The sequence below is a fragment of the Halictus rubicundus genome, chromosome 1 (assembly GCF_050948215.1).
Source record: "Halictus rubicundus isolate RS-2024b chromosome 1, iyHalRubi1_principal, whole genome shotgun sequence".
Taxonomy (NCBI): domain Eukaryota; kingdom Metazoa; phylum Arthropoda; class Insecta; order Hymenoptera; family Halictidae; genus Halictus; species Halictus rubicundus.
The window spans coordinates 1,099,557-1,113,379 of NC_135149.1; the positions used below are offsets into that span (position 1 = coordinate 1,099,557).

Sequence of the window (13,823 nt, forward strand, 5' to 3'; positions counted from 1 at the left end):
ACTTATAAATATACATTCATGAACAAAGTTTCATCGAAATCGGTCGACGCATAACAAAGATGTATACATTGAAAAATGTAAGAATCTTTGAATTTTAGCCTTACCCTTATAGTGGGTGTTTCAATCTAAGAATTTGAAACTTTGCTAGTTCATTTCGAATTTGATTTTAAGCAATTAATGTAAAACCTCGTTTCTTCTGCTAAAGAAAAATTTTACTTATTTGCATATGCTATAGATGCTTGGATTTTGCAAGAAATTTATTATCCGCAAGAATATAACAAAAAAATTTAGCTAGCAAAAACAATCAGTGGAACAAATAGAACGCAACAAGAAACATTAACAATTGAAAATAAATTATTCATGCGACTAATGACTGTTACATTTCACTACATCAGAAGAAGATTGTATTACCTTGCATAATTGAATTTTGGACTGTGGATTTTTATGGAAAATACAAATTGTCTACATACCAATTAAAAGAATGGGAACTCGCATAAAAATTTATTTCATCTCTTAATAATTTTAATAGGTTGTAAGTAATGTACCAGTAATATGAAATTTCATCTGATGTTTCTTCTATTTTGTGTTTCACCTACTCACTTTTGGTATAAGTGCATCAAATCCGCAGTCTAATAATTAGTTATGAATTCTGGTCTACTTTTGACCATGCAATTTTGAACTACACACTTTCTGTTTCAGAATTATGTAACATAGCATAGCTTTCCCCAGTGTGTAATTAAATTTCTCATTTCGGAAATACAAGTTACAAAATATTTCTTTAGAAACTATTTTACAGTGTACAGTGCACAGTGTAAGAGAACAAACAACTGATAACTAACGTATTTAAAATTGTAAGCACATTTTAATAAACATCAACTGGTTTTAAATACATTATCCGCTAGATACATACTTCCTTTCACGTGACAGATTGATGAATAATTTATTGACTTTTTAAGAAACATGCATGCAGAATGAAAACCAGTAGACAAGAAATAACATTTCCAGTATCCGTTTATAGCGCTTCTTAAAAGAAAAAAAAAACGTAAAATACATTATAAGACTCTTTGCAAATTAATAGACGGAGATGTCAGCTCTTTAAAGTTCAACCAAAACGCTTTTAAAACTGATACTGTGTTTCATTATATCATGGAAAGATAAAACAAATTAATATTTCGAAATATTGTTGAAATGGTTGAATTATCTTAATTATTGTTGTCCCATTTCTCTAATGAATGTACATATAATAAGTTAAGTATTTAATTCTGTAAGTGTAACAAGTAAAAGAGGAAATAGTCAAAGATTTATTGTTAGTTTCATTATAAGTTCCATTGTCTCAATTAAAATGTTTAACCGTGATTATTGAAAGATAAACTAGGGATGATTGCGTTCGGTAAATATGTAATTATACAGGCAGTATAATTGTATACTGCACATTTGTCTGTCTGTATATATAGGCAGACCACTTACAGAAGTAACAAAGCATTCGTAGTTTCGAGATAAATATAGAATCCTGTTACATCTCGCGATATGCAGATTTTAATGGCCGCTTGTTCGACTATTTTTAGAAGCCGACGCGGACTCGATTCCTCTCAAAATACACCATAAAGTGCGCCACCATGACGGAAATAGACTACCTGTTTGTTCCACCGTGCATTAACAATAAACTTCTCCTACTTTGTTTTCGAAAACATTGAATCATTCCCCTGGAGGGGTGCAGGCATCTTATTATTTAAACTCGCAGCACCAGGCAGCATGCACCGACGTAATAATCGCCGGCCATTTTCTGTCCACAGACATATTCTTTTTACTCCAGTTGCATGTTCTTTTTCTATTGAAATATTCAGATCGACTTCGCAGATTAAAACCGAGCAATGTTTACATGAATAGCGGCTGAAGCTTTAACTCACAGTTACGTAACGTTATGTAAATTCTGTAAATTGTGAATGATAAATGCTTGCCCACGGTGAAAGGCATTCAAATTGTTTTTAAAAGGCTACGTGTTCATTTAATATTGAAAAATGTACTCGAACATCGATTTATTCATAAAGATAATCGTTATTACCAAAAAAAATTAGGTTTAATACTAACTTCTGAAAATTTCATTGTCACGTTTTGGAATATAGTCAAGTAGTGATGTGAAGCAGTTTTTAAAAATAGCGTTTGTTGTACAGGAAACGTCTGTATCAATTTTTATTTGTATGAAACTTGTAAACAATTCATTTAAAATAAGCAAATGAAATTAATATTTATTGCAGTCAGTTCTGAAAGTAGCCATTTTGGAATAACGATATTGTATATCTGAACTGAAAAATGTAACTTCGAACGTAAACATCGTCTCCTTTTTACTGGAAAAATACTACGGCATATAAAAATTTCGGTTTCAATATGTCGCGTAATTATTTTGAAAACAACTATGCAACACTTCAGCTAAATGAATTAAAATATTCGACTACAGTTTACATTTACAAACATAATATTTACCTCGCACTTGTAATAGAATCAAATCTTGTTCAAATCTTTCAATAAATTTTTCCTTACATAGGAAATATACAATTTAAGTAAACATAATTCCGAAAAATTATTTAAAGATAGATGAACGTAATCCTTAAATGTTTTCGTTGACAACATACGTAGAATCATTTGCAATACTATATTATGATGACATTAATTAATGAATATATTTACTTTGATAAGGAGAATATTTTATTGCATAAAATTGTGTTCATATTGTTTGTTGAATTTGATTGAAAGTTTGATAAAGGAAGCAGGCAAATGCGAGATGTTTATCCTTATTTTAATTGTACACATAAATATTTATCTAGCAGTTCGCATACAATTTCTGTTAAAACTCGTGAAATCAATGTGAGCACGAAATCGAAAAATCTAGTAAATAGTGCAAAGTTCAGGAATTCGCTTAACACCGAAAGAGGAATATCTATTTTTATCGCTGCATTCATATTTGCAAGCGCGTTCTTTTCGATCGAGCTCTACCCAACGTATAATACATTAACCATGTTTTGTTATTCAGATGGAGGAGCGTTTAGAATGTTAAATAACAAAACTCGGATTTGCATATTAAACACGACGGTTGTAACGTGTCTCAATTCAATTTTAGAAGCAATTCTGCTTCGTCTCTGCGTCATTTACTATCCTTATTTTAATTCGTTTTGCAATGTTCCTATGTAATATCAAATTTCCCTAAATCTCGGTACATCTTTTATGCAAATAAATACATTTGTATCGCATTTATTAACCGATTGATAAATATAAACATCTTAGAGATATCATCAAAATCTTAATTGGTACGTTATTTATTGCTTGTACATTATATCTATATAATTGATCTGCATTTATTTTAAAACGATACTTCTGAACCTCAATTTATTCAAACAGAATTAGTCGGTAATAAAATTTTCTGCAATTTATCATAATTATTCACGTAATATTATGCACTAAATATTTAATGGCAAACTTCGATTTTCGTGAAGATTCATAATCTGAGAAATGTCGCTTAAAAAATTTGCAAAAAATCATGTGTAAGATGCTAGTCAATGATTATAGTGAACACAATTATAATAATGATTTAAGCAATATACTTAAACGCTAACATGTTATGTTATACAAGTATTAATATAAGATTTGTGAATTCAAGGACGACAGTTCATATTTCAGTAAAGCGCGTAATGTGCATATCAAACAAGTGAAAAAAGAACTGAGTCCAGTAAATAGATGTAAGCTAATAGTGCAATTACGCGGCACGTCCTAACGCTATGATCAGTGCGAAAAATGGCGACAGAAATTTCTAGTAAACGAGTGTTGCGCACTCGTCAACATTTTCCTCAAGTACTTCCCGCTCCCAAAATATACCCCAAAAAAATCAGTAACAAAAATAAAGTACACAGTATCTCTATAATTTGATATCTTATTCAAACGTGTGCGTTACAATCAACGCAGAAGCCACGTGGGTACCATCTCTAACACCAGTTTTAAAACACCGGTGGGTGACAGAAGTCGCACCGCAAGAGTATGATGGCATCGTATCACGTGGTCTAGACGGACTAAAACAAAAAGTAAAACGGCCGGTTTGTTGTTCCGTGGAAACTTGTTAAACCTTTAAACGTTGGAATTTGTTAGCACGAGTTTCTCCACGCGTATCTTTCCACATGGAGAGTGCTGTTAGTTAAATCACGACTACCAATCGAACGTGCAGCGACCACGATCGAGTAAACACGCATGCACGATGTTACACGCATGCGCGACGCTAAGTGGTTAACCTGTAACTTAACAGTTCCGAGATAATCGAAACGAATGATATTTCAGTCGCGACAGCACGTATCCAGTCGTTTAGCTTTACCCCAAAACACGGTGCCGATCGAGGACTACCGGGCGATAGTAAAAATCGAATATACAAACCAAGAAATGAGATATAGATACTGGAAATATCCACACGAAAACCTTTGCAGGTTATGTGGGTAAGGGGAGGGAACGATGAACATTTCTAAGGGAGTGCAACGAAACAGAAAGAGATGACAGAATAATTGGACGGAAGATTTCACAGGGTATCTAGGAGGAGAAGCAATAACCGACAAAAATAACAAGGAAAGATTCAAAAGCATAAGATGATTAATGCAAACCACCTATATAGACACACAAGCGCCTGCGATCACGCGCGCACACGCGCACACACACACACATACACATGTCAAACCCCTTGTCAAGGCCGAAAGACGACTGGTACCGCGCCGGTTAACAAGTTTCATCGAAACGACGGCAAAAACACTCGGGCGTAGGATGACACTAACCTGTCATTCTTATCGACGACTGTCAGCGAGGCGAATTCTTGGAGCGGCGGCTCCGCAGATATTCCCTGGGCCCGTTGTTTTCTGGGCCTCGGTTTGGTGGGTGTCAGTGGCGATTTGAAGGGTAGCACGCTGAGGAACTTGTCGAGGTGGCTTCTCAGCTCTTGTATCTCGGCGTCGCGACGGCAGAGGAGCGCCTCGAGCTCGGCGATCCTCTCGTCCTTGACGCGTAACAACTCCTGCAGCTCACGGAGGGTGCCCATGGTCGTGATCGCGGTCGCACCGGTGACGTTCGAAACGGGCCTCTGGTCAGCTCCGAGCACGGGCACGGCGCCGTGCGTCGGCAGCTGCGAGGCGTCCTCCTCGTCGGCGAGCCGCTGCTGCGTCGACGAGAAGCACAGGGAGTCGAAGCACACGCGCATAGACACGCAGGCGTCGCCGATTGGCACTTTGCACTTGGTACCCTCGTTCATTCAACCCAAACGAAACAACCGCGAGGAAAGAACAGGAGCCGCGACGAGAAGCGCGACCCGAACGGTGCGTCGTCGGCTCGCTCTACTCCACGATTCCGCGCTCTCCAACAGTGGAGGACCAACGTTCTCCACCGTCTCCCATGACGGACTCCGACGATCGCAACCGTCTCGCTTCTTCCCGCCGCCGTTCAAGTTTCCCGTCTCTCTCGCACCTCCTCCCCACTCCACACCCCTAACAGTTAGCTTTCCTCTTTGCACTTGCTGCTTTCCACTGTACACCTCGCTCTCCCTTGCTCCGTGGAGTCGCCCCTCTCTAGATTTACTTCTCACCGGCAGAGCTGGGTACATTTCAAACAAACGGCATTGGAAATAGCAATTGCAATACTCTTATCCGAATAAGACAGTATTTTGTATAGAAATAATGTTTGCGAGAAGGATTTTTGACGATTCGGAAAAGAATTCTTAACTATTTTAATGTAATTTCCTACATTACCAACACAACGTAGTATAATGAGCGAACCTTTTGAAACAAATAATCACTGTGTTTGGGCGAAAGACCCTCAGAATGCAAAAGTAAAACTGATCAAATATGAAACATCGTTCAGGTGACAGAAATTAAAATGACTGATGATACAGGTTTGGATTAAATTTTTAGAATGGTTTTATTAATTTGCAGAATACATGTGTTTTATATTTTCTATTAATTGCAAAAATGGATTTTATCTACAATATTTTTTTTTCATTAGCTAACCCAGCCCAACGTTCTCCACCGTCACCCATAACGAACTTCGACGGTCGCAGCCATCTCGCCTTGTCCCGGTGCCACCGACGAGATACTGTTGTGCGAGATATGCAAAATGGATTGTCCACTCGATATCTTCCAAACAAACGCGCGAGTGGACCATTTTTGCGCAACGCTACTCTATCAAATGTACATTGAACATCTCGAAACAACGCGAGAAGTGCATTATTTACCGTAACGCTAAGTTATTTGATTCAAAACGGAAAACACCCGTGCACTTGTGTTTCTTTTTACGCAACTCTAAATGGAAACACGATGACAGCCGTTTGAATTTGTGTGGAGGGCGTCAAGTCGAATCATTCTTTCGCAACACTTATCTACAAATAATAAATAATAAATATCTCGAAACAATCGCGAGTAGTGCATTATTCGTCGTAACGCTAGTTTATTAAATTCAATATGGAAAACTCCCGTGCACTCTAATTTCTTTCTACGTAATTCTAAAGGATAAGCAACGGCTGCGAGTATTCAGGGGCAGCCACACCAACTGCGACATTCAGAGGCAACCGTAATTATTGATAAATTCATTATTTCTGGCTGATTAATGTTTATAACAATCAATCACAAAAAATTTCTTTTGCCAACGATGTTGTCGAGCACTCCGTTCTTACCACCTCATTTTTTTCTAAAAATTAGCAGTTCATTTGATAAAATACGACTTTTCTTATATCGGTATTTAATGCATCTATATTACTTTCTAAATGCTCAGGAATGTCGAAAATAACGATACAGTAAATGTTCGATCTAAGCCTATCTATAGGATCGAACACTGCAATGTTGTCTACTCGCCTACAGGCTAGAGTCTTGCCGCTAGATACAGTGCGATGCACTTTCAGCGTCAAAACAACTGCCGAACAAACTCCATATTGCTTTTCAGGTTTCTAAACATTACGAACATCAATCTGTGAGTGACATTAGAAGAATGCACTTTGTCTAGCCTACAGGCGAATATGTTGATGCGAGATTTGTGTAGCGACGGCATAATAACTGTCCACCATCGATTACGCTAAAACGGACTAAGATGTAAGGAAATGACCTTTTATGTAGGTCGTTGAATTTGTCTCTACAAGTGCCGTCTTAAAGAGGAAAAAAATATATGGTTCCACTTGAAAAAATGAAATTGATTTTAAAATTTCCCGCACCACCTACCCTACAAAAAATTAACTTACACCTTATTATGTCCTCCTTCGTGTCAAACAAGTTTTATCGAAACAGTTTTTTACAGGCATGGTCCTTCGCGAGATATTTCAATTTTTGGAGATAAAGAAAATACTCTGTATATTGGATTTCGAGTCATTGTAATTGTAATAATTTGTATGATTCTGTTATGCATGCTACTTTGGCAAGATTAAAAAATGAAAACTATTTGTTTGACAATTTCTTTATCTCATCAGTGTATCATGGAATCCAATGACTTATTGTTCATGGTAATGTGGTACGAAGCAGTTTCTGATATATGGTAATGTCGCGCGAAGCTTTGGTTACACCTAGTTCTGATCCATGCCACAGGCTAAATAAAAATGAAAAAGGTTCTGGTCCGTGCTAAAATGACGTAGTTCGGTTCTAGGAAAAAAAAGTGGGGACACCGAAACCTCAGGCGTGAGCATTCTCTGTTCCTCTGAATAGAAGCCGATAAAGACGTGTATCATAACCTCTAATATTCAAGTTAATTGTTATAACGTCATGAACTATCGTTTAGGTTTTCTAGCTTATGACAAGTGTAGAAATATTCTGCTTCAAGAAAGCAGAAAATATGCGGGTCATAGTAAATGGCAAAATATTAAACATACTAAAGAGGAGCAAGATGCTGCGAGATCGAACATTTTTCGGTCTCTTACTGTTAAGATGAGGGCTGTGATACAAGGTAAGGAAAAAAGGGATGAATTCTTTAGATTAAGTGAGCCCCTTAGTTAACAAGTGAATCAAGTCCATTTTCTTAATTTCGCACTATCGAAACTTTTAAGTAATAACTTTACCAAAAATTAGGAGCAGAATCCAGCTTTTTTTGTAAGAAAATAAATGGAAAATGTAGTATTTATAATAGTATAACTTGATATTTCATTTATGATTTACGATATGAACGATCATTTCATTTACGATTCATTTACTTTTTATAAACAGAAACATGAAGTATAAGTAAGTTGAGTTGATAAATAAAATAAGCATTCATAAGGTTTTCCATTTCAATAGCAAACAACTTTTTTCGAATTTTGGAGTTATATAACCTGTTAACTAAGGGGCTCGTTAGTAGTACTAAACAGAACTAATTGTATATAGTGTGAATGTTCTCATTATTTTCAAGAGACTGGCATTTCTGATCCGTCAAAAAACCCAAAGTTATCGCAACTTGTTGAACAAGCTAGAAAAGCCAATATGCCTGTGGCAACGCTGAACAATTTTTTTGAAAAAATTAAGAATTCCAAACAGAACGCTAAACATGAAATAATATTACTTCGATGTCCTGGAGGAGCCATACTAGTTGTACATATGTTAACAGACCATCTGACTAAAACAAAACTCGAGATTTTTAGTAAATTAAAGAGACATAAGTAAGTATTTTTTATCTTTTACAAGTTGTTGATAAAATATTGATTATCCATTTTAGGGACGATTTTTTGCCTCATTTTTGATTGAAATTTGTAAAAAATAACTGCCCGCTAAATTGATTTAGCTCCCTCAGAAATTTTTACCATTTCAAGAAGTAGTTTTTACAAATGTCATCCCTAAAATAGATGACTATTACTTTTTTGACACTCTGTATCTTACTTCTTAATATAAAATATTGTAATATTTTTTTCCGTTTTATCTGCGTGTATTTAGTACTAAGACTATAGATGAAACGGCATTGAGATTGTTTGACTGTGCATGCTATGTCACAGCTATGAAAAAAGATTGTAATGTGGATCAAGCAATGGAAGACGCAATAAGGATAAATGCGCATGATGTAGAAGAAATAAAAGAAGATGATGAAACACATTTCCAGGTACAGATAGTTTGGATTTCAAATTTTTTTTCATCAAACACGTAGTATTATTACATTTTTATTGTTTCAGTTTAAATGCGACTTTGGTAGTACCAAAATATGTGTAAGTCGATTAACAAATTTAGGATACTCTGTAGTTTATTCAGAAGAACTATGTATACCTGAAAGTCCAATTGAATTGAGCGAAGAAGACTTTAACAATTATAAAAAGGTCAAAGAAAAAATTTTGAACCTTCCAGATATTGAAAAAATAGATGATAATGTACTAGAACCTTGAGTTGCAATGGAATCCTGTGGATACATTGGGGAAAATAATATTTATTAATATATCACCCCTTGTAAATTTATATACAATAATAACAACGATAAAGGCAAGCAATAAATATTATTTTTTATAAAATATTCTTCAAAATCTCCTATTACCAAAAAAAAATTATGGTTACATTTCCAAAAGGTATACTCTATTACGGGTTCAGTAATAGAAATCCTTATAGATTCATATAACGTAATATATTGGATGGAATGTATCCTGTTAGATCAATCACTATCCTTCAGGCATTTTCAATAAAAAGTCAGTCACTCAAACATTTAGTGATCTTTAGAATTCAAGGTCATCTGAAGGTCATGGCAGAGTAGATTGTTTTATTCGACTTGACGTCCCCGACAACTTCGTGAAATCCAAAATATATCATTTAGAAAAGTTAAGATCACCTTGACTTAAAAAAGTTTTGACAATTTTTAACGTGCAAATAAATGTGTAGCGGATTGAAGAGTGACTAACTTTTGTTGGAAATTTTCTTTGACAGATTGCCGGATATACCAGAAAAATGGTGGTGGATCTTATAGGATACGCACTGCATACAACTGAATTAAAATCGGAGATATGCATAAAATTTTTAAAACATTACACGTTTTAGAAAAAGTTTATTTAGTCTTCATTGTATATGTCGGTGCCGTATCCCTTAATTTCATCTACATTAGCGCCTGGAAAATGTGCAACTGAGTTGCGATAGAAAAGGGATCTTAGTATTTGCTTTGACGTTTTTGCTTTTTCACTCCAAGGGCTAGAAGCATTCAATTTTATATTTTTTGATGATGGATGTGTAATTTTTGTACTTTTTAAACTAGCATGAGCGACTTTTGTATTTTGCGGGTTTGTATCTGTGTCTCTTGTATTTACTGTTGGTTTTGGACATTCTTCTCTTACAGGTTCCGTAGTACAAGTATATTCACTACTGTCCTCTATGGATTCCTTATTTTTCTCTTTCTTTGGTTTTTCTTCTTTTGAAGTATTTACAGATTCGCCATTTTTATTTTCGTTATTAAAAAACTCTTTTTCTGATTTTATATTTACATCTGCGTTAATATTGCTTATATCCACATCTTTCGTTTTCTTTTTTTTATGCTTTTTTACCTTTACAGTTTCTTCTTCTAACTTCTTAATTTTTTGTTCCACATCGTTAGTCTCTGTTTGATTTTCGGTGATGTATCCATGGGCTTTTGAGTCTGTTTCAATACCCTTCTTTTCTTTTTTCTTTTTCTTTTTTTCTTTTACTTTTAAACTCTCTTCGTCTTCCTTTTTTACTGTATCATCCAATTCCTTACAGGATTCTGCCTCTGTTTCTGTACTTACTTCTTTTTCTGCACTCTCAATTTTATTATTGTCTGTCATAGTTGTCATTTCTTCCTCGACTTTTTCCTTTCCCTTGTTCTTTTTCTTCTTCTTCCCCTTTTTGCTAGAAAGATTCTCCTGAGGAATAGCATCGTCAATTACACTTTCATCAACCTTAAGTCTTTTAGCTTCATTTCCACACTTATCAACTTCTTTATCTTCTTCTGGTGTTTCAACTATTGTTTCTAAATTCAATCGATGACTATGTTTCCTCTTTTTTGGTTTACTGCTCTTACGTTCATTAATTTCATTATCATGAATTTCTTCGGATACTTCCTCAACATCTAAAGCTTCATTAATAATACCCGATGATACAGAATTATTAGTATTGTCTTGTTTCTTTTTCTTCTTAGATCTTTTGTTCTCAACTTCAAATCTATCTAGCATAGCTTTTTCCTTCTTCTTCTTCTTCTTTACAGAATCGGTATTATATTCTACATGGTCATTAAACGTTACCCTCTTTTTATTAACTACCTCATCCTGTAGATCTAAGGCAGAATTCGTAACGCCGAATTGCGTTCTAGATACTTCAAATTCCTTTCCGTTACAAGCTTCATCGATTGTAAGTTCTAAATTTAAAGCGGCATTTACAAAAGCATTTTTATAACAATCTTTGACATCGTCTTTCCGATCTGTATTATTATTTAAGGTTAATTCACTATCATTGGACATTTTCCTTTTTTTCGAAGATTCTAATTTCAGCTCATTATTTGAAATATTTTCCGAACTGTTTAATCTTAAACACGGATTTTCAAAAGCATAATTACAAGAATCTTCTGTCTCTTTATTTTCTTTAGTATCGTTAGGTGATTCTGCAGGAGTCAACGCAAAGCCAAATCCAACATATTCGGGTTCACTTTCTGAAGTACTTTCTTGTCGTTTTTTTCGTTTAGATGTTAAAGAGAAATTCTGATTTTTTTTCGAAAAATAATCTGCCATGTTACCACCGTTTATGGTAATAACACCACCCCTATTGATTTGTTCACCAAGGGGATCCGAATAAACATTTTTCTGATCAATATTTTCGTTGTTTTTATTCTTCTTGCTTCTGTTTAACTCTTTCTGGCCAAATATATTTGCCAAATCTTTTGAACTATACCTTTTTACATCTTTCCCCCTTACGAATTTATGATAGCTAATAACAATTAAACGGTTACAATTAAGTTATGCGTATGTTTTGTATGATATTTGTTTACTCTTTGCTTACTTACTGAACACGAGCTCGGCTTTGTTTCGATTTCAACTCTAACGAATTTTCACTTATATCAGTTTTAACTTCCTCTGCTTGGACTACATTATCGTCTTGACTTTTTTGAAGCTTTTGCAGGAAACTATTAAAGCCATCCTGGTGTTCAGTCCATGCTTTATCTAAATCGTCATTTTTATATCCAATACCTATTATAAACAAACAATTGTGATACTAATTTACTTGTCTGCAACATTTTTTTTCTTAAATGTATTTTAACTTGGGGATATAGTTATCTATATAGTACTGGTAGGCTGTACTTGTTAATAAATAAAATATATATAAACAGTTATTCTTTAAATCAAATCATAACGTATTTTTACTTTTGGTAAACAGGGTATTATGATATATGTTTAACATGCTAATGACTCAACATATTCAAGTTACTTGATAAATGGCAACAAGTTATTTCAAGAAGTAGCGAACATATAACTGATTACGATATAGATGTTATTGACATCAGGTTTACCGAACATTATAAGTGACTATATTATATTACATTATAAATATATACCAAAAAAAGGACAAGAATGTGTCTATCCATGCTATGAACATTTGTTCCAACCCAATATATATCCAAAGAAATAAATTTGTTGGACAATTTCTTATAGACACATCTTTACAATTTCAATCATCGTAAATGAAAAATATTAGAACCCGTCATTTTGACGGGTCCCGTAAACCTATGTAGTGTTAATAAATAAATTTGACATACTAAAACAGAGATTATAATTTGACTTATAAGTCAGTTGGACGTTTTTACGCGAAATATATAAAATTAGATTAAAATAATGTAATTTTTTTGTTACCTGATGCGTCGTTTTTAAAAGAAACACGCACGTGCTCTGTCATACCCTGTTCGTTTGCACCGAGTCCTTTGCCGCTCGTCCACCCCATTTTCTCCAACATTTTCTGACCAAATTTGTTTGAATCTGTACAGAATATGTAAACGTTGTTCAAATCAATGGAACGATGTATTACTTAAACGACAATGAATAGAACGAGTTTAAATATTTACATGCCTTCGCTCCATTGTTTTCCTCGTGGATTTAAAGCCCATTTTTGCTTTCGACGTGGTTCCGCAAGCATTGACATATTGCGGAAAGTTTTAGAAAGACTAAATTATAATTATAAACTCAACATTTGATATCTGTTGTTAATCATTTGAATCAATGAATTACTGTTTCTTGCAAGTTTCGCGAAACGAATTTTCGCTGTAGGTTAGGTCACAACGACGCTCACTGGACACATACCAACGCTTACCAGTTACTAGTACCACAGACGAGGTATAAGGATAGACCTATCATCTTATGGGACTTCGTGTCCGATGTTCTGAAATATCGACCGTTCAAAAAATCAGAGGTTTTGGTATGCCCTCTACGATTTAGAGTGGTGAGTTTAGGAATTATATTGAATCACAGGTATCGAAGGCGTAGTTGCCAAACCACATCGGAGAATATTCGTCGCATAGTTGCCAATTTACTGTTACTGCCGTGTAATGCACAGCGCGTATTTCGGCTATTTTCCAAGTTACAGTCGCAATTCTGGAAAAGTAAACGAAACGAGATATTACCAGAGAGGAATGAGAGTGCTCACGCCCGGGGTTTCGGCGTTCCCACTTTCGTGACATCGCCGCTTTAGCATGGCACAGAACCGGTCAGTCTTTCCTGGAACAGAACCGGTCAGTCGTTTAGCATGGCACAGAACCGGTCAGTCTTTAGCATAAAACTGAACGCACATTATTTTTTTAACCAGGATTAGAACGTACAGCTTAATTGTTTTATATGAAATATGTAACTAACATGTAAATCTTGTGTACAAAATCTCTAATATTAATTGTAATGATAC

General features: G+C 34.9%; 3 protein-coding genes across 3 annotated transcripts in view; 1 reads left to right on the top strand and 2 right to left on the bottom strand.

Moving 5' to 3' along the window:
* The window catches only part of For (cGMP-dependent protein kinase for), a 77,442-nt gene extending 72,070 nt beyond the window's left edge, over positions 1 to 5,372 (bottom strand). Inside the window, exon 1 of the mRNA XM_076805005.1 lies at positions 4,803 to 5,372. Within this exon, the coding sequence (XP_076661120.1) occupies positions 4,803 to 5,272 (470 nt within the window). The 5' untranslated portion in view covers positions 5,273 to 5,372. The remainder of the gene's footprint in view (positions 1 to 4,802) is intronic.
* Positions 5,373 to 7,652: 2,280 nt separating this feature from the next.
* LOC143362833 (putative transcriptional regulatory protein TTE1135) lies at positions 7,653 to 9,457 on the top strand. The gene is made up of 4 exons (XM_076803347.1): positions 7,653 to 7,938; positions 8,377 to 8,623; positions 8,895 to 9,057; positions 9,128 to 9,457. Exons 1-4 carry the CDS (start codon positions 7,758 to 7,760, stop codon positions 9,332 to 9,334), a joined length of 798 nt encoding a protein of 265 aa, XP_076659462.1. The 5' UTR covers positions 7,653 to 7,757; the 3' UTR covers positions 9,335 to 9,457.
* LOC143362758 (uncharacterized) lies at positions 9,385 to 13,233 on the bottom strand. Its single transcript, XM_076803225.1, has 4 exons — positions 12,998 to 13,233; positions 12,785 to 12,907; positions 11,941 to 12,124; positions 9,385 to 11,864 (listed from the first exon to the last, which is right to left on the bottom strand). The coding sequence occupies exons 1-4, from the start codon at positions 13,068 to 13,070 to the stop codon at positions 9,986 to 9,988; spliced, it is 2,259 nt and encodes a 752-aa protein (XP_076659340.1). The 5' UTR covers positions 13,071 to 13,233; the 3' UTR covers positions 9,385 to 9,985.
* Positions 13,234 to 13,823: the final 590 nt, after the last annotated feature.

Coding starts and splice junctions, on each gene's coding strand:
- LOC143362833 (XM_076803347.1), top strand. CDS start 7,758: ATGAACTATCGTTTAGGTTTTCTAGCTTATGACAAGTGTAGAAATATT. Junction 8,624..8,894: donor AGTAAATTAAAGAGACATAA/GTAAGTATTTTT, acceptor GCGTGTATTTAG/TACTAAGACTATAGATGAAA. Junction 9,058..9,127: donor ATGATGAAACACATTTCCAG/GTACAGATAGTT, acceptor TTATTGTTTCAG/TTTAAATGCGACTTTGGTAG.
- LOC143362758 (XM_076803225.1), bottom strand. CDS start 13,070: ATGTCAATGCTTGCGGAACCACGTCGAAAGCAAAAATGGGCTTTAAAT. Junction 12,908..12,997: donor AGGAAAACAATGGAGCGAAG/GCATGTAAATAT, acceptor TATTCTGTACAG/ATTCAAACAAATTTGGTCAG. Junction 11,865..11,940: donor CAAAGCCGAGCTCGTGTTCA/GTAAGTAAGCAA, acceptor AATTGTTATTAG/CTATCATAAATTCGTAAGGG.